At 36.7% G+C, this 21,853-nt stretch overlaps 1 protein-coding gene across 1 annotated transcript; it reads left to right on the top strand.

The window, feature by feature from the left end:
• Positions 1–2,872: 2,872 nt before the first annotated feature.
• mxra5b (matrix-remodelling associated 5b) lies at positions 2,873–21,242 on the top strand. Its single transcript, XM_077216451.1, has 7 exons — positions 2,873–3,120; positions 3,991–4,220; positions 5,795–5,924; positions 6,087–6,477; positions 8,827–12,855; positions 14,018–14,918; positions 16,286–21,242. The coding sequence occupies exons 2-7, from the start codon at positions 4,039–4,041 to the stop codon at positions 18,189–18,191; spliced, it is 7,539 nt and encodes a 2,512-aa protein (XP_077072566.1). The 5' UTR covers positions 2,873–3,120; positions 3,991–4,038; the 3' UTR covers positions 18,192–21,242.
• The last annotated feature ends 611 nt before the right edge of the window (positions 21,243–21,853 follow it).

The raw sequence follows: 21,853 nt of genomic DNA, 5'->3' as shown, positions 1-21,853 counted from the left end.
CATCTGACCAATCAGAGCAGAGTAGACCAATCACAACACACTGGGTCATCTGACCAATCAGAGCAGAGTAGACCAATCATAACAGACTGGATCATCTGACCAATCAGAGCAGAGTAGACCAATGACAACAGACTGGCTCATCTGACCAATCAGAGCAGAGTAGACCAATCACAACAGACTGGCTCATCTGACCAATCACAGCAGAGTAGACCAATCACAACAGACTGGCTCATCTGACCAATCAGAGCAGAGTAGACCAATCACAACAGACTCTCGGAAAGGAGTATATTTTGAGAAAATAAAGTGTTCTTTGACTTTGATGCATGTAAATCTATTGTAGAAGACTCCAAAACGACATTAGGAGCCTTTAAAATAGCATAATAGGATAATAGACTCCCTTTAACGTAGCAGAGTTTGTGCTGGAAACAATGTGATCAGACTTTAGCAATTAAAATGTTCTAAGTAATGTGAAATGTCAGTGCATGTCAAAACATCTCCAAAGCCAATTAATATTGTAACAAATGCATTGCTCATTGTTAGTTAATGCTTTAACGTTTACTAATGGGACCTTATTTCTAAAGTGTTTCAAATTGTCATTAATAATTCGGATATGTAATTAATTTACTATGTAATACAGTTTATTATTATTACTATAACTTTAAATGGTTAAGTTGGTGCATTAATTCTTAAAGCAGTCTCAGATCTGCATTTTACAACAAAACTCTGAATGCTTCTGTGCTATAAAATGTTAATTCCTTCAATCTCAATTACTAATTAAAATACTTATAAATAAGAAAATGTGTTATGCAACTCCTAATAAAATGGTGCGTTGTCTGCCAGGAACATGAATGCGAATAAAAGTCAAACAAATGGCTTGTGTATTAGTTCGATGAAGCATGATTTGACACACAGTTCTGTTGTTGTTTTTGTGTAAAATAGCCAATAAAAGCAGCAGTCCAAGATATTTTTAACTCACTCGGGCCTTGAATCGAGTGCTGGACCAGGACCACCCCGAAACCGTGTCCTGGAAGCTGTGTTTACTGAACTGCTGACTAAACAATCCCAGCCTCACATTACACACACCAGGAGTGTGTAAGTCGTGAAGTATCGCATCTTTTCATGCATCAGGACAGTGCATACTTTAATTTCCACCCCGCATTTTAAAAATATGCAAATGTTTTGGGTTTTTGAAACAAATAGTGACAAATAGTTCATTCTTTGCCATCATTATTTATAGTAAAGAATGGTGTCGGATTGCAGAAGGCCAGAAGACGGCTCTTCAGTGGCAACGCACTGAAAATAGACTGAGGACTTAACTTAACTTGAATCAAGTCATTGTCTATGCATATAGATGTTTAAATGCTTGAAAATATTTTTTTCCAATTTCCATTTCATCTAATCTGTATCTATATTGTTTAAACAATTCATTTTCAAAATTTGGTTCACATTCATTTTTGGTTCCCCATTCAAAACAATTCATAAAAGAAATTTTTTTCTCTTATGCTGCGTCTGAAATCATATACTGTCTGAATAGATACTACATTTAGTTTGAAACTTTCTTCACAACTGTTAAAAAAGTATTTTTGCTATATATAGCATGAATGTATGGAAGCTTTTTTCCGCCACAGAATAAAACCTATAAAAGGTAATTGCGACTTTTTATCTCACAATTCGGACTTTTTTTTTATCACAATTGCGAGTTTACATCTCGTTATTCTGACTTTTTTCTTAGAATTGCGTGATATAAAGTGGCAATTGTGTTATAAAGTATCCGAATTCCGTGATATAAACATGCAATTGCATGTTATAAAGTCAGAATTGCATGATATAAAGTCGAAATTGCGAATAATAAAGTCAGAATTGCATGAAATAAAGTCGCAATTGCATGATATAGTCAGAATTGCGAGATATAAACATGCAATTGCGTGTTATAAATTCAGAATTGCAAGATAAAAAGTCAGAATTGCGAGTTTATTTCTTGCAATTGCGAGTTTATATTTCCCAATTCTCACTTTTTTTATCACAATTGCGAGTTTACATCTTCAATTCTTTTTTTTCAGAATTGCGTGATGCAAAGTCACAATTGCGAATAATAAAGTCGCAATTGCGAATAATAAAGTCCGAATTGTGTGAAATAAAGTCGCAATTGTGTTATAAAGTCTGAACTGCGTGATATAAACATGCAATTGCGTGTTATAAAGTCAGAATTGCGAGAAAAAAGTCAGAATTGCGAGCTAATTTTTTTGCAATTGCAAGTTTATATTTCCCAATTCTGACTTTATAACACACAATTGTGAGATAAAAAGTCTCAATTATCTTATAAAAAAATTTATTCTGTGGCGGAAACAAGCGTCCATATGAATGTGTGTAGTATTAATGAAATTCGGACATGCTACATCAGTGATGTTGTCACTGTCATGTGATCTAAGGCTTCACTGTCATTCATAAATCCTCTCCTGTGGCCTCATGGGAAGGTAAAGTGTCCATCAGATGCGCACTTCAGAATCTCGCTGGAAGTAGTATTTTGCCTACTTCTTTATGAATACACTACTCTGTTGCCGTTCTGTTCTTGGCGTACTACATAGTAGGAAAGTATTCGATTTTGGACGTAATGTTAGTGTGAATAACATTTTAACAATCTTTTTCCTACTATAAAGAACCTTTAGTGGTTCCATGGAATCAATGCTAATAAAGAACCCTTATTGTTATTTATAGTGTAGCAAACGCAGTACTTTGTTGTTTTGACCCAGTGGATTAAACTGAGCAGCTGCGACTGGCCGTTTTCAAAGGAGGGCAAATAATCTGAGGGGTTTTTCTCTTTTAGCCCCTCCTCACTCAAGCTTGGGTTTCACAATCTCTTTTTTCCAGCTCTACTCACAGTTCCTGTGCAGACTGTGAAGCACCTAACTGGATCCTCATGGAGGTTATTTATTAAAGAGGCCTTTGAATAAGAAACAAATATTTCTCTGCTTTTATATTCTGCTCTTTTTTTATTGGCTGTTCATCATTTTTTAAGTATGAAAACCTGGTGACCATTTAAAAAAGCGATGCTGTGATATAATGGTGCATTTTATGAGAAGCTGATCAAAGGAAATGAAGGCTCGAAAAGTGAACTTTAAGGTGAGTTTCATTTTATTTACGAATCTGAAAACTTCATCATGACATTATACATATCTTAAACTTGTAATGTTATTCTTTTGGTTTTGTTCTTGTGCTGCATATAGAAAAAATGTATATTTAGAACTAAAATGCTACTCTTGCTTTGATATATATATATATATATATATATATATATATATATATATATATATATATATATATATATATATATATATATATATATATATGTATATACAGGTGAAACTCAAAAAATTTTAATATCATGCAAAAGTTATAATTGTGATGATTATGGCTTACAGCTTATGGAAACCCCAAATTAAAAATCTCAAAAAATTAGAATGTTACATGAAATCAATAAAAAAAAAAGGATTTTAAATACAGAAATGTCGGCCCTCTGAAAAGTATAATCATGCATATGTATATAGTTATATATACTAAATATATTAGTTTCACCTTTTAATCTGAATTACTGAAATACATGAAGTTTTACATGATATTCTAATTTTTCGAGTTTCACCTGTGTGTATATATATATATATATATATATATAACAAGTTCAGAGTATATAAATATATCATTTTTTTTTATGTATTGTGAAATGTCTTCATGCATTCATCATTTAACATTGACTGTTAGGCTGCTATTTGTCTTCATGCTTCCTTGATTTTGAAATTGATTTTAATTGAGTTGGGAAAAATCCTTAAGGATAGCAAAAGGAATTTGATTATAATTTGGAACTAATCCAGATCTCATGGAGGAATCAAACATGAAAGAATAAGCTTAAGATGTTGAGTTTATCCAGCAGGATCATGTGTGTTATTTTCTGCTAACATGTGTCGGCTGTGTGTAAGATGTGCCACTGTGTCTCAGTGATAGAGGACCGTGAAGGCTTCAGAAGCTCATAATCTGGCGTTCATCATGTGCTCTCGGTGCGTCGGGCTGATGCTGATGCTGATGTTGCTGGTCAGTTTTCCGGGCTCCAGTGGTGTGTGTCCTCGTCAGTGCGCGTGTTCGGTGTCTGCTGAAGTTCACTGCACCTTTCGTGCGCTCGCCACCGTGCCCGCGGGCATCTCTAAACAAGTTCTGCGCATTAATTTCGGGTAAGTCACTTCTAATCATGTTCTTTAGTTTTATGCATGGCATGTTTATGTTACGATCATATATCTGAATATTATTGACCTGGAAAAGTTATACAGTTAATATAACTCTTTGATAAAAAAAACTATAAAAGGTAATTGCGACTTTTTATTTCACAATTCTAACTTTTTTATCAAAATTGCAAGTTTACATCTCGTAATTCTGACTTTTTTCTTAGAATTGCGTGATATAAAGTCACAATTACGAATAATAAAGTCAGAATTGTGTGATATAAAGTCGCAATTACGAATAATAAAGTCAGAATTGTGTGATATAAAGTCGCAATTAAAAATAATAAAGTCAGAATTGTGTGATATAAAGTCGCAATTACAAATAATAAAGTCAGAATTGTGTGATATAAAGTCGCAATTGTGTAATAAAATCAGAATTGCGTGATATAAACATGCAATTGCATGTTATAAAGTCAAAATTGCGAGATATAAAGTCAGAATTGCGAGTTTATTTCTTGCAAATGCAAGTTTATATCTCCCAATTCTGCCTTTTTTTTATCACAATTGCGAGTTTACATGTTCAATTCTTTTTTCCCAGAATTGTGTGATATAAAGTCACAATTGCGAATAATAAATTCAGAATGTTGATATAAACATGCAATTGCGTGTTATAAAGTCAGAATTGTGTGTTATAAAGTCAAAATTGCTCGTTATAAAGTCAGAATTGCAAGTTTATTTTTTTGCAATTGTGAGTTTATATCTCCCAATTCTGACTTTAGATAAAAAGTCACAAGTTATTATATAGAGTAAGTTGTCAAAATGGAAGCAGCCTAATATAGTCTATATACTATAGTTTATTATAATGTAGCTAAAATAGTTTAAATCTCACAATTCAGACTTTATTGTCTGATTGCAATTGCAAGATTTGCAATTGCACAATTGCAAGTTTATATCTCACAATTCTGAGAAAAACAATCGGAATTCTGAGATATAAACTCGCAATTAATAATTTTTTTTTCTCTCTTTGAAAAAAGAATTGTGAGATAAAAAGTTGCAATTACCTTTTTTGTTTTTACTGCTTGGCAGAAACAAGCTTCTAAAGTTTGATGATACAATATTTGTAAAAATTACAAATTTTGAAATCAACATTTCTAGATTAGAAATGCTAGAGAGACAACAATCATTTACATCATGTGACGTTTGAGTCAAAACCTTGCTGAATTACTAAAATATAGACCATGAAACAACTTATCCATGTGACAACTAGCCCAGGCCATCCATGTTATACATGTGTGCATAATGATAGAGCTTTTTGGTTATAATATAACTTCAGCGTGAAGAAATAACCCATGTTTGGAAGCTTGTTTCTGCTACAGAATTAAATAAAAGGTTATTTCAAGGTTTTTATTCTCATAGTTGTGTAATGGTGAAGTTATAACTCACAATTTTGACATTCTGACAGAATTGTGAGAAGAATAGTTGCAATTACCTTTTAGTCTGTGGCAGAAACAAGCTTCCATGCTGATGATTAAATACAACTTAATTTTGAAAATATGATTGATAACAATGCTTTTACTATTTAACAGGTTTAACGCTATAAATCACATCACAGACGTCTCTTTTGCTGGACTTCGAAAACTGGAGCTACTGATGATGCACGGAAACAATGTGCAGAAAATATCAGATGGTGCTTTTCAGGATCTTGTTTCCTTGCAGGTAAAAGCTAGCACTTCATTTACTTCTAATGAATTAGTTCTGGCTTGTATATTTACTCTAGTTTGACTGGTGAATGTAAAAGTATGCACTCCGGTTGCTCATAGGACATACTGGCTTGTTGTTTTGTCATAATAACTGAGAGTGAATGTGTATTTCCTGCAGGTTTTAAAAATGAGCTACAACAAACTGAGAGTCATTACCGGGCACACGTTCTCTGGTTTGACGGGCCTTATTAGGCTTCATCTGGACCACAACCGCATAGAGTTCATCCACCCGGATGCGTTCATTGGGATGACGTCGCTTCGTTTGCTCCATCTAGAGGCCAACCATCTGCAAAAGCTCCATCATGCTACTTTCAGCACCTTCTCACTGCTACAGCGCTTCCCCGTGTCCAGCCTGAAGCATCTGTATCTCTCAGACAACCTCCTGCACACACTACCCAGAAACATGCTGGAGAACATGCCTCAGCTGGAGAACCTCTTCTTATGTGGAAACCCATGGAGCTGTGACTGCCGGATGAGCTGGTTACAGGATTGGAGCGCAAGAAATTCAGGTAATTCATCTGTGCTTCACATGTTAACACTATTGTCAGATACAGCCGTTTTAAACTAGATTCGAATTTCCTGAAAATCTCAGTGTTTGTGCAGCAGCAGAAAAATAATGTTCAGGTTGTGGTCTTTGTTTATGTGTTAAGAAAATGCTTACAATTACAATTCAGTATGATCAGAATTGATCATTTTTAAAATTTCAACGACCTCATCACTGTATGTTGCATTTTAAATGCTGAACATTCTATGAATGTAAGTAGAGCATAAAACAATGTACCAGCCATAAATATTTTTTTACCAGCCATGAAACACAAAAAAAGGGCAGTAATGACACCAAAATTTTAGATACCAGTGAACATTCACAATTTTGAAACCACAGCTAAAACTACTAGCCTAACTAATATAAGTAAACAGTCAGTAATAAAATAAGAAAAAATAATCATATAACAAGCAAAAAAAACAAATATAATATAACAAAGATACAAATGAAATAAACAGTGCTTTTCAGCTTTTTCAGGTAGATTTGACAGCAGTTTTCAGGTACAGGAATTTAATAAAGCAAGCAAATTCACTCTAATCACTCACAAGAGCAGTGAGTGATTTTTTTTCTTTGTCCTTTATTGAAGCTTGTTTCCGCCACTAAATAAATAAATAATAATAATTACGACTTTTTATCTCACAATTCTGACTTTTTTTCTCACAATTGCGAGTTTACATCTATCTCGCAATTCTCACTTAAGTTCTCAGAATTGTGAGATATAAAGTCAGAATTATGAGATATAAAGTCAGAATTGCGAGATATAAAGTCGCAATTGCGTGATATAAAGTCAGAATTGTGAGATATAAAGTCAGAATTGCGTGATATAAAGTCAGAATTGTGAGATATAAAGTCGCAATTGCGTGTTATAAAGTCAGAATTATGAGATATAAAGTCAGAATTGCGAGATATAAAGTCGCAATTGCGTGATATAAAGTCAGAATTGTGAGATATAAAGTCGCAATTTTGTGATATAAAGTCAGAATTGTGAGATATAAAGTCAGAATTGCGAGATATAAAGTCGCAATTGCGTGTTATAAAGTCAGAATTGTGAGATATAAATTATTCTGAAAGGAAAAAATTCCGTCTTTTTCCCCCCATAGAATTGGACTATATAACTCGCAATTGCGACTTTATATCTCACAATTCTGACTGTATAACACGCAATTGCGACTTTATATCACGCAATTCTGACTTTATATCTCACAATTCTGACTTTATAACACGCAATTGTGACTTTATATCACGCAATTCTGACTTTATATCTCACAATTCTGACTTTATATCTCGCAATTCTGACTTTATAACACGCAATTGCGATGTTATATCTCGCAATTCTGACTTTATAACATGCAATTGTGACTTTATATCACACAATTCTGACTTTATATCTCACAATTCTGACTTTATATCTCGCAATTCTGAGAAATAAAGTGAGAATTGCGAGATGTAAACTCGCAATTGTGAGAAAAAAAGTCAGAATTGTGAGATAAAAAGTCGCAATTATTATTATTTATTTATTTATTTATTTAGTGATGGAAACAAGCGTCCATAGTCCTTTGTTGTTTAACATTAAAAACACTGAATATCAGGCTGCTGTCACTTTAAGAGCGAATGCACCGATCCAAAACACTGATACTGTTACACATGCGTTTACTTCTCAACTGTTTACGTTCACTTAAAATGTGACTGACTATGTTTACTTGGAAACTCGCAATGTTTTTACATAGTTTTCTGTGAATATGTCCGTTCAAGTTCAAGACGTGAAAGACATCTCAGTTTAGTCTGAGACGCGGATTTCTGGGCAAGCGCTTCAGATGTTTGTGCACATAAAACTTTCCACACAGCGCGCGGGTAACAAAATTAGCTCCCTTTTGTGTCTTCTTGAACTTGAATATTTATATGATCAAGGCTTAAACTTTTGTGATGATGCAGCGCTGGCTCATCAACTATCCCAAGCATCATTCACATTTGTATTCATTCATGCATTGTTAGAATTACCGGCCAACTGGCGAGTGACACTGTTTCATATACTCACCAATTTTTATTGCATTTGGCACTTACCGAGTGTTAATTTTAGGCCCTGAATGTAAGTCAAAGGATTTTAAACTAAAAAATGAGGTTTAGTACTGAGGGTTAGAATACATTTTATTGCATTTTTTACAATTTAAATAGTTACAAAGCAGCAAGTTAAAAAAACATAAACAGCTTTATAAGCATAAAAAATGTATCTGCTGTTTAGGTCTATGACTTATTGGAATACTGAGTGAAGTACAAAGTCCATCTTCTAAAGTCTGGATGTGTTTCCTTTTCCAAGGGGTGATGAAATGCAAGAAGGACAGAACATTTGTCAGCGGTCAGCTATGTCCACTGTGCTCGTTTCCTAAACACCTTAAAGGACAAGACATCTCGGATCTTAAAGAGTTCATCTGCTCTGGACCAGCGATCAGCTCTCCAGGAAAAAACATCTCACATGAGGACAACATCAGTGAACTTCTGCCCATCGACAGGATCAAACCACCTTTCGGAAATGTCTCCTTTGGTTTATCCGACGAGCATGGTACTAAAGTGGACTTGATCTGCCAAATACTTGAACCAAGAGAGGCCACTAAAATCAGCTGGAATTACACTAAATCTCTGCAGATCGCTGCTAACGTGACTTTATTATTTGACGTGGAGTGTCCTGTGGACAGAGACAGCTATGAAAGCTTTTGGAGGCTTCTTGCTTACTACAGTGAAGTTCCCATGCATCTGCGAAGAGAAATCATGCTGAGCAGAGAGCCGGAGCTGAGCTACAGATACAGACAGGACATAGAAAAGGACTCCTACTTTTACACTGGTGTCCGAGCTAATGTTTTAACCCATCCACCTTGGCTCATGCAGTCCTTCATGAACATCAAGTTAAACAGACCTTATTCCTCCTCCAAAAGTGTGAGACTCATTCTTAATACTCATTTGACAACCACCACAGACAAGGAGCTCGTCAGATCTTGGGTCATGATTGAAGATGATAATAAAACCCAGACGAGCTTCAGTTCGGTTGTCGGCGGTATGATTGAAATGGACTGCCGTGTGCAAAGCTCTGGAAATGCAGCCGTTCAATGGATGATGCCCGACGGGTCGAAGATTAAAGCTGCGTTTAGCTCGACCGACAACAGAGTGACGGTCTCTAGAAGCGGCAAGCTTCACGTTAAATCCGTCGAGCACAGAGACTCTGGCGTTTATTACTGCATTGCTGAGATTGCAGGAGATATCGATGTTCTGCCTTTCCGCTTAGCAGTTATGGAGTCTTCAAGTCCTCTTCCAGGTCAAGAAGTTGGAAATGCTTTAAGTAAGTTTGTTGGCGAGTCTGCTTCTTTGCCCTGTCTTACTACGGCAACACCAGATGCGGTGGTGAATTGGATATTTCCAGATGGCAGTGTACTGAATGCCAATGCAAATACATCCAAGGCTTTTGTCCTTTTCAACGGGACTTTGTTCCTTCCTCATAGTCAGCTTAACAACAATGGATATTACAAATGTGTTGCCATGAACCAGCATGGTGTGGATGTACTGGCTACTAAACTAACTGTCATGAGACGGAGAGTAATTCAGCCACTGCGACAGTATCCCGTTAGACCTCAGTCAGCTGCGGGAGTGTCCACTAAGGTTAAAGCCTTTTTGGAAGATGTGGAAGATGCTTCTGGAGATGGTTCTGAAACTCAAGATAGAAAAGAACAGAACAGAATCTTTATTAATCGAAGGAGGGGTCCGAATGCAAGAATACAAGGCAACTTTCGCCGTAGACGGCCCTTTAGAAAGGGCATGCATAGAGAACCAAAAAGAACTGCCGTCACAAATCAAAGAACTGTTAATAGTAAGAACAAAATAGACCCCCAGGAATGGGCCACACTTTTGTCCAAAATCCGTGAGAAAACATCTCCAAAAAACTCATCAATTCACATTGTCCAACATGGTACTCCTGAGAAAAGTCTACAGATGGGGAATGAAGATCATCCAGGATCAATTGACAACACCGAGAGTACTTCTGGTGACTCCGGTCTACAAGAGGAATCAAACAATTTCAGCACTCCACACCAAACGGATGTTTACCACACACATGCAATTACACCTCATATTGAGGGACAAAATTATAACATCTACCAAACGGCACCTCCAGAATTACACACTAGCTCAGACAAAGTGTCTTACATCTCAAATCCCACGTCTGGACCTCATTATGTTATGACAGAGGTGAATGTTGCTGAAGGAGGGTATGTGAGTACCATAAGTGCAGAGAATAACCAAGTATACTCCGGGTCTGTCATCAAACCGAAGTCTGAGACAGAAAATGAACTTAATTTCTCCGGAAAGAATGGGGGGATTGGGGGGTTTGGTTCTGGACAGCTTGAAAGCACTTCATTTTCTACCACATCAACCGGCAGCATTACCCCGACAAGTTCAACACAATCGAGAACAAAAGATCACTGGAGCTCCAGGCGAAGATTTGGCGGCAGACGACGAATAAAATTCAGAAGACCATTGCCAAACCTTGCTAAAAGAAGACCTTGGGTAACATCTACAGCTGCAGGAGTTCATGCACCGACTGTAACTTTGAAAACAGATCCCAGAAAACCAGCTGAAGACACATTGATCCATCCAGCTACTACAACGACTCCTGGCATTTACTCCACATCTCCAACTGAAAGCACGTCAATCCATCCAACTATCCTAGTAACTGCTAGTATGTCTGAATATCCGAGTACTACCCACATATACCCCACAACTCTATCTGAAGCCACGTCAGTCCATCCATCTACTTCTCACTTCTATCCTACATTGAAAAAAGAATTAACAAATGCCATTGAGGAAATTGCAATCTCCCTCCCAATTGAGAAAACTGGTCCAGAAATCCACAAAGTAGAGGCAAGTAATTTCCTCCAAATTCAGGAAATGACAAGCTCTACATCTCACCCCATGAGCTCAACATCAGCGACAGTGTCTGGGGTTTCGGGGCTAGAAAATAAAGACAATACTTCTTTAGAGGAGGAAGAGGTTGAAAGCATTGCATCTGCCGAGGAGATGGATGAGTACATGGTTCCCATGAGTGTAGCTCCAACATCTCGATATGGCACTGAAACTGCCCCAATGACAACTGCTCGGCAGGAGTTCACAAGCATGCTTTCAACAGCGTTACCAAAAGCCAACAAAGAGATTGATCCAACAGAGATCAACTTAACATTGGATGCAGACGGGCTGGGTGTCTTGAACTTACCTGAATCACAATTTAGAGATGGTCTAAGAAAAAACTATACACTGGAAGCAACCAGTACAAAAGAAAATGTTACTTCCATAGAAATATCTATTGTCACCTCCATGCCACAACCCCAAGACTACTCGCTTTCACAACCAAATCCAAACTTTAAAGAAGAATCATCAGTTAACAACAAGGTATCTTTTTCCTCAACAGTAGAGACTCCTACAGAATCTGTTGGGACACAAATCGAGTCTTTAGCTACAAGTTCACAAATGCCAACTCATACTACTCGCAGTAAAACCAATGTGATAAACTTCTTACAACCAAACTTGATTTCTAATGAAGACCAAAGGGAAAGGTTAGTCAATGAACTCGATGAACCTACAACATCACTGAATACTTTGCCCACAGTTACGTTTCCAGCAACTACAGTCATGATTCCAATTACAACCAAATTTATTAGAATAATATCACCATCTACTGCACTGTCGACAACATCTGTATTATATTCTTCTACTACTACTACTACTACTACTACTACTACTACTACTACTACTGCTACTACTACTACACCTGTTCTAAAGTTAACACCCAGTTATCTCTTACCGGACAACAGAATCCCATTTTACTCAAGAAATCCTGAAACGAACTACATAGATTCCAGACACAGGGAAAGATTTCCCAGCACTAATCACAGGTACCCACACTATCATAATAGAAACCCATCTGTCAATATGAGACCCAGTATTCTCAGAACACTGTCCACGACTCCCTCATCTGTGGATTTAAACTCTCTCAACAACATCAAATCAACTACAGCCCCTAAAATATTGACAGCAACTGCTAGATTAGTCGACTCAAGCCCCACAACTACATCAAGCACCACACAGCCAAACAACCAAAATCAGATTCCTCAATCAATGAACAGACAGTCGGGTGCAGTTCTTTCATCTCAAGGATCGCAAACTCTTCCCATCCTGCAAATGAGACCCAGAATCACTGCAGCCAAACTGCACACAGTCACTGTGAATGCTGGGACAGATGTGCAGTTACCCTGTGATTCTGTGGGGGAGCCGAAGCCCCTTCTGACCTGGACCAAAGTCTCCACAGGTAACTCACAGTTGACATCATGACATGACAAGTACTTACAGTTTCAACATATTCAGAAAAATAGAGTATAATTTTAATGCATAAACCAAAAGTGATCTTGATACTTTAAGTTTAAAGTTTTAGAACAGTTTCCCAAAAGTTAAATGTTTTTTTTCTTATAGGTTTCCACACTTTTGTTTTCTTATTTTTTCAATCTCTCTTTCTTTATATATATTAGAGACTATGCAGAGATTATGAAAATAAAAGGATTTTTGTGTTTTATGTGCATTTACACACACACACCCACACACACACACTTGCACATATAAACACACACACACACACACACACACACACACACACACACACACACACACACACACACACACACACACACACACACACACACACACTTGCATATATAAACACAAATTATACTTTTACACACACACACACACACACACACACACACACACACACACACACACACATATACAGTATATAAATATATACACACACATACATATATATATATATTTGTGTGTGTGTGTGTATTCATATAATATATACTGTATTATATTGCATTGTGTGTGTGTGTGTGTATATATATATATATATATATATATATATATTATGCTATATTATACATTATATATTATATAAATACACACACATATAAAAATATATATATATATATACACACACACATATATAGTGCAACATTATACAGTATATATTATATAAATACACACATATATAATATTAATAGATATATCTAAATATATATATCTAAATATATATCTATATATCTAATATATAAATCTAATTAATATATATATATATTTAAATTAATAACATTTTTAAAATGTAATAATATAAATTATATATATATATATATATATATATATATATATATATATATATATATATATAGATAGATATATAATTTATATTATTACATTTTAAAAATATGTTATTAATTTAAATATATATATTAATTAGATTTGGTTATAGAGACTAGATAAACTAAGTATTGTTGTTTTGTGCAACCTTACTGCCTGTAAATTCATAGTATATGTAAATATTTTTTTATTAATTTGACACTTTTGTTGTCTTCAATCTTTGTAGCAGCACTTCACAGATTTAAATTAGTTAACCCTTCCCCACATTTTATTTTCCACAGGAGCTGTCATGTCAACCAACACCAGAATCCAGCGGTTTGAAGTCCAGTCCAACGGCACATTTGTCATCCACAACGTTCATCTTCAGGACCGCGGGCAGTACCTGTGCAGCGCTCGCAATCTACACGGCATTGACAAGATGATGGTGACCCTGGTGGTGTCGGCCCACGGGCCCAAGATGACCCTTCCACGTCATCAAGATGTGACGGTGTTCCTAGGAAACAGTGCACACTTGGAATGCCAAGCACAAGGTCTCCCAATCCCAAACATTAGCTGGGTGCTTCCAAACCGCTCGGTGGTGCGCAGCGTTAGTTACACCGAACAGAAAATCATGCTCTTCGCCAATGGTACGCTTCAAGTCAAGCATACCAATTACCTGGACAAGGGCGTCTACAAATGCATAGCGAGCAACGCTGCTGGAGCCGACATGCTTTCCGTGAGGCTCCAAATTGCAGCGTTACCTCCCAAAATCCAAGAGCAGCGTTGGGAAAACCACACCGTTTCTGACGGCCAATCAGCGTTCATTCACTGCACCGCTAAAGGCTCGCCAAGTCCAGCAATCCGATGGGTCACGGTTACCGGCACGGAGCTTCGCCCCTCGCAGTTCATCAACAGCAACTTGTTTGTTTTCCCCAACGGAACGCTGTTTATTCGCAATCCTACGAAGAAGGATTCTGGGAATTATGAATGTGTTGCTGTGAATTCTGTGGGCGTGGTTAAAAGGATTGTAAATCTGCAGATGAAGATGAACTCAACTTCTGCCAGGATCATGTCCGCTTCCGCACACAACACTGATGTCCGATACGGATCTCGATTGAGTCTCGACTGTTCGGCCACTGGAAGCCCCAATCCTAGGATCATCTGGAGGACACCTTCGAAAAAACTGGTTGATGCATATTACAGGTACAGGAATTTGCATATTACCATGTTTTCATTTGGGATTTGTGCTCTGGATAATTGCAGGGGTCATTTAATGAGAAACACAAACATGTCAGCAATGCCTATTGAGTGTTGGATTAATCTGAACCGTTTGAGTGGCACAATTCTAATGCAAAGAAGCTGAATGATGAGAATCTAACGATAGTTGAGTTAAATATATAATAAAACCCTCACTTTGAGCACAACAATCTGTTGTTACTCATTTCACATGTAAAGAGGGGATTTATAAATCTTTAATGCACTCATCCATGATCATTTCAGTCCAATCTGAACAGTTTAAGTTGCACATTTCAGTGCCGATTGTCTTGTGAATCTAACAGTCTAATGCAGACTTTGCAAAGAGGCTGAATGATGGAAATTAAATGATGGAAAAGTTACATAATAACATAAATAATGAAACAGCCAAAAAGTTTATTAATTCTAAAAGTTCTAAAAGTTAACTTGAAACATAATAAAAATGTATTTGTAAATAATTAAAATCTATTAACCATAGATACTACGCCAAACATAAGAATTTGTACTTTCTCTGGCCTCTTTGAAATTCCTTTAATTATCTCCATATACACTGTTGGTTACAGAGAATGATTATCAAAATAACAAAGCAGCATGAAGTGTAATTAATTGCAGAGGGCAGGCAAATTAGAAGAATATAAATGGATACAGAAGGAAATCAAAACAACAAAGCAAATTCACTGTGGCAAAAATGAAACATTAGTTTTGAATTAAAAACATTTGGTTGATAGTGGATCATTGAAAGCATTGGCACAAATGATTTCTATGATCTGCTCAGGCTTATTAAGAGACCATGCAGACTTCATCTCATTAGGATTCTTGTGTACATTTTTGTTCCTACCAAACAATTTTTTTTATTGTGTTTGGATAAAATTTACTATTCCACTACTAAAACATAGGCCATTTTTTATATGTGCCACTTTAGAGATGCAAATAGGCATTGTTTATGTGTAAACATGCTTTTTTTTTCACTGGAATTAAGTTTTGAGTTTTTATCTTGGATCAAAAAAAACAAGGAAAATTGGATTTGTCATGAGACTTTGTTTAACTCTGTTACCCTTGAAATGATTTTTAATCCAAATTTAGTTTTAGTCTAATAGTTTTAGAATCTTATATATCTTTAGTTCTATTCTAATTTTTAATAACTCTAGTAAGTTTTTGCCACGACAGTAATGCACATTTTTCCACTGAAGGGAAGTATGTTTATTGATTGTACATTGAACTCTGAAAATGTGATTCCTCCAATTATAAGAGCCTTTTAAAATAAATAATACATACTAGTATGAGCATGTTACCTCTCTCTTTATGTCTTGTTTCAGCTTTGATCGCAGAATGAAAGTGTTCGCTAACGGCACCCTCAGCATCACGTCAGTGACCGAGAACGATGAGGGCGACTATCTCTGTGTGGCCAGAAACAAAATGGGCGACGACTACGTTCTCCTTAAAGTCAATGTGATGATGAAAGCCGCTAAAATCGACCACAAGTCCCTGAGCGATCGCAAGGTGTCGTACGGAGGAGAGCTGAAAGTGGACTGCGTCGCTTCAGGTTTTCCCAATCCAGAAATCACGTGGAGTCTTCCGGACGGTACCATGGTGAACAGCATCCCACAGTCCCTCGATAACTCGATCCGCACCAAGAGATACGTGATGTTCAACAATGGCACGTTGTATTTAAACGAAGTGGGAATGAAAGAGGAAGGCGACTACACGTGCTATGCCGAGAATCGGATTGGGAAAGATGAAATGAAGGTTCATATCAAGGTCTTGGCGGATGCTCCGATCATCCGAAACAATGCTTACAGCATAATCAAAGTTCCCTATGGAGAAACAGGCGTCCTCAACTGCAGCGCCAAAGGAGAACCGATTCCCAGAATCACATGGACTTCTCCGGATCAACGTGTCATACCGCCAGTATCCGAAAACTACCAGGTCTCCAACGATGGCACTTTACACATTCAGAAAATCCAAAGGTTTCACACCGGAAATTATACTTGCTCAGCCAGGAATGTTGTGGGAATGGCCAAGAAAGTCGTTTATGTTGAAGTCCTTGTGTCGTCGCCGGTCATCAACGGATTCGGGAGTCCCGGGATCATCCGTAAAACTGTCTTGAAGGATCAGCATGTGCTTTTAGACTGCAAAGCAAACGGGAACCCAGTTCCAAAGATCATGTGGATGTTTCCCAACAACGTCGTGCTTCCCGCGCCGTACTACGGCTCACGGATCACGGTCCACCTCAACGGATCAATGGAAATCCATGCGGCGCGGATAAGCGATTCTTCTACGTTGCTTTGCATCGCACGCAATGAAGCCGGAGAAACCAAACTCCAGGTTCAACTTGAGGTGAGCGAGAATGTTGAAAAGCCACGTTTGAGAAGTCTTCCCACAGAGTCCGTCTCGCTTACCGATGGGAAACCATTGAGTCTAAACTGTTCAATAGAAGGAAAACCGACTCCGGAGATCACATGGATTCTCCCTAACGGGACTTCTCTTCTCAAGGGAACCAGCATTTTCCGTTTCAATCACCGGTTTGATGGAACGCTGGTCATTCGAGAGCCGTCGGTTTCTGAGGTTGGCCGATATCGGTGCGTTGGGCGAAACAGCGCTGGATACGTCGAGCGGATTGTGACGTTAGAGTCCGACAGAAAACCAGACATCATAAACCAATACAGCTCGCTCGTTAGCATCATAAACGGTGAGAATCTGCAGCTTAACTGTATGTCCGCCGGTTATCCGGCGCCTAAACTCACGTGGACTTTACCGAGTGGAGTCGTCCTAACAAGGCCACAGGCCACAGGTCGTTACGCTGTTTTGAATAACGGCACTTTATCCGTACAAAGGACATCCGTGTATGACAGGGGAATGTACGTCTGCCAGACAATCAATGAATTTGGATCTTCCAGTCTGTCGGTTTCGGTGATCGTAATCGCGTATCCTCCGCGAATAACCAGAGGACCCGCACCGGTAACCTACGCCCGTCCCGGTGTAGCGGTTCAGCTAAACTGCATGCCTCTCGCCACACCGAAAGCCGAGGTGGTTTGGGAAATGCCTGACGGTCTTCAACTGAAGGTCGGCGTCCAGCCGCGTCTTTACGGAAACAAGTATCTCCATCCACAGGGTTCACTGGTCATACAAAACCCTTCCGGTAAAGACAACGGCGTCTATAAGTGCACCGCCAAGAACGTGGTGGGAAGCGACAGCCGATCAACATACGTCTACGTGTTTTGATCAAGCGACAGTCTCTCTCTTCAATCCAACAAGGAAGTGACTTAAACTGCAGTTCATCAAATGGCCACTAGAGGCCGGCTGCATAAGAGAGCCAATCCCGTAGACCCCAATGTTAAAATGCCCAACTTTACAGCAGAAAAAAAAGTCTTTACAACCTGGTGAAAAAAAATGTTTTGGTCTATATAGTTAATTTTGCCCGACATGACGACTGTGAGGGGGGTGAATTTTTTTATAACTCATCCGTTTAAATTATATTAAGCCTTAAAGTTCTGCATAATTAAGGGCGTGGCCACTTGAGTGACAGGTGGATTGCTGCTGATATCACGAGTAGCCGTTTGTCTGCTGTGTGTTAGCGTCACGTCACCTCAGCTAATCTGCCTCACTGCACATTATGTTTATCCGTGAGTGACGCTGCCAATATGGCGACGGCCGGCTCCGCCTACTTTAGGCTTCAAAAATGCTCTTCAGAAACCAACGTGTGACGTCACAAACACTATGTTCATATTTTTTTTACAATCCATGGTTTTGATACAAACTAACTTTACAGACATGCCCGAAGAACTGCCTTAGTATGTGCTGTTTATACAAAAAATATATATCTTTTGGAAACACAATATGTGTTTTGAACACTTTCTACTGACCGTGTTGTAAATATGAAAACGTGATATATTAATCCATGAAGCAAGCAAGTTGGTTACGTTAATGGATATATTCTTGGGAATTGAACTGTCAGTCAATCGGAAATTGAATTCTCTGCAAACTTCACCAATTTCTACACATGCTAGATAATAAGAGCAATTTAACACATTTTAGATTAAATACATAGATATAACTTTATAATAAAGTCCTATTTAATGCATTAACTAACATTAACTAACCCTGGTGAAATACATTTGTTATCAGTCTTTGTTAACGTTAGTAAATTAATGTTTATTGATTTTAGCTTCAGTCTATTAAATAATATCTATTTAATAATCTATTAGTAAATGTTGAATTAATATTAAGATTAATGCATGCGTTAGTTTAACATTTACTAGTACATTATTCAAATCAAACGTTGCATTCGTTAACATTATTTAATGTATCCGAGATAACATGAACTAACAATGAACAGTTGTTTTTATTAACTAACGCTAACAAAGATTAATAAATACTTTAACAAGTATATTACAGATTGTTAGTTGATGTTAATTAATGCATAAACTATCATTGACTAAAGGATGCAGTTACTATTTGTCCTCCATTTAGTAGATTCTTTTATTTAAAGTATTAGTGACAGAAATTACTGATGTGGGGAAAATGCAGTAGCGAACCAGCATTCAGTCATTTTCTCTTTCAAACAGTAAGAAATCTTTCTAATAATATTTACTTGTGGTTGGTACGGATGTGTGTCAAAAGCAGTAAACTCCTTCAGTGTCTTACGGACTCAACTAACATTTGCATGTATGTATTTTCGACGCAAAGCTTTGATCCAAAACGCTTACAATAGAGGAACAACGGCAAATGGTCACAGAATATTCAAAGTGCACAATGTCACGTTTATTAGAAAATTAAACTACTACACTGCAAAAAAAGAAAAAAACCTTCTTTCTCAGTATTGTTGTCTTTTTTTTCCAGTACAAATTTCAAAACATTCTGAAATCAAGGTACATTTACTGGAGAGGCAAAATGACTGAAAATAAAATAAAATTTAAAAAGTTTAAGTTTATGCTTAAAAATAGAAACATTATCTGCCAGTGGGGTCAGAAAAATAAATTTAATTCAAAGGAAAAACAAAATAATTTTTCAGCAACCACCTGAGTAACCTAGCTACTGCATAGCGACACCCTAGCAACCACCCCCGGTAACCTAGCAACACCCTTAAAACTCAATAACAAACTACTTGTCTGAGAGACTTAAAACCTTCAAACTGAGTATTTAAAACTGATTCAAACTTAAAACCTTTAAGCTTTTTAATACAGATGTTAGTTACACTTTATTTCGATAGTCCACTTTAGACATTCTACTAACTATAAGTAACTTCTCAAATACATGTCAACTAACTGTAATTCGAGTTATGGTTATGGTTAGATGTTAGGGTTCGGGTTAGGAGAATAAGTGGACTTGTTGTTGCCAAGTTACATATAGTCAGTCAGTATAGTGTCTGTTGGGGGACCAACACCATAAAGAGTTAGCAGATATTAATCTGACAGTCTACTAATACTCTAATGACAGTTAGTTGACATGTAGCTGCAAAGTTACTTATAGTTAGTAGAATGTCTAAAGTGGACTATCGAAATAAAGTGTTACCCAGATGTTTTTTTCTTCAGCTTCTCTTGCATGAGTTTAATACTGACATGTTGCTAATATTAAGTGCAATTACACATTATTATTATTTTTCTTATGAAACTTATTGGTGCTTTTCAGTATTGTAAATATTTTCTTATCATTGTGTGTCATCTTGGAAATGTTTTTCTTGGCTTGGCACAATGCATTCTGGACTTTATGCGATATGTTTCCTCAGATTTTGGCCAAAAATGAGGAGAGAGAGTAGCATGACTTCGCAGTGTAAAACAACCTTTTTTATCAGGTTTGGAGACGTTGAGGTGCTTCACTAACAAGAAAATACAGTGATAATGTTGATCAAATTTAATCAGGGATTACTACAGTGCACATTATTGTTACGCCAGTTTGTTGCTCTACTTCTGCACTGAAAAACAAAATTGGTGTAGAAACAATTTTCACTCACAGTAAATGTCACAATCAATTAAAAAGGAAAGGCAAGTGAATTAAATGAGAAATTTTGAAGTAGAAAAACTGAAAATGTTTTTTTCTTGTAAAACGTACTCCAATAAACATTTGGTTTATTTGCAAATATTTTTTTTTTTTTTACAGTTTGAGGGAAATAATGTAAATGGCAATTTGCAGCTTGTCTTTAGTAGAAACTGTGGTGAAATAAAGTTAATATGTTAAGACTGAATATTGTTCACATAAAAAAGTCTTTGTTTAGATATGTTTATGCCGCCTTTGTGTATAATCTCTTTTATTTTAATAAATTATTTGTCCACATTATAACTGAATGACCATTTTATTATTTATAAACGCACAGTCTTGGTTATTGATTGGCCTTATTTTCAGTAAATACTAAAAAATACATATTTCATACTTCTTTGGTACCTAGTATAATATTACAACTAATATATGGTACTTTTGTTTGTAATTATTTACTCAAATTACTTAGTATAAAGCTAATTTTAGCGTGTAATGAGGTAAAGAAGTAAACTTATATAGTAAAGTAAACTTATATCTTGATTTAAGAATATCATTGTTGTCAGATTGTTGTTGATTTGTTCTGAAAGTGGCGTATTAAGTCTGATATGCTGTCATAAACTGCAAAAAATGATGTTCTTCCTCTGTGTTTTTTCTTTTTCTTTCTTGTTTTCCAGTGATCCTTAAATCAGGATACATTTACTGGAGAAGAAGCAAAATGAATGAAGATATTAAGACGTATTTAATGATAAATGTGTCTTGATTAAGTGAGTTTAATCTTAAAACAAGAAAAAATCTCTGCCAGTGGAGTCAGAAAATAAAAATAAAATGTTTTCCCTTTGCATTAAGATTATTTTTCTGAGCCCATTTGCAGATTTTTAAGCACAAACTCACTTAATTTCGATAAATGTTTA

This window comes from Siphateles boraxobius, unplaced genomic scaffold (assembly GCF_051911475.1).
Source record: "Siphateles boraxobius isolate OS27281-9 unplaced genomic scaffold, OSU_SipBor_1 7, whole genome shotgun sequence".
NCBI lineage: Eukaryota > Metazoa > Chordata > Actinopteri > Cypriniformes > Leuciscidae > Siphateles > Siphateles boraxobius.
This window is presented reverse-complemented; position numbering and strand designations above follow the sequence as displayed.

What these genes read in the sequence shown, in the direction of transcription:
- mxra5b (XM_077216451.1), top strand. Translation starts at nt 4,039, where the DNA reads ATGTGCTCTCGGTGCGTCGGGCTGATGCTGATGCTGATGTTGCTGGTC. An exon ending in GTTCTGCGCATTAATTTCGG is followed by an intron (nt 4,221 to 5,794) that starts GTAAGTCACTTC and finishes ACTATTTAACAG; the next exon opens with GTTTAACGCTATAAATCACA. An exon ending in TTGGAGCGCAAGAAATTCAG is followed by an intron (nt 6,478 to 8,826) that starts GTAATTCATCTG and finishes TCCTTTTCCAAG; the next exon opens with GGGTGATGAAATGCAAGAAG.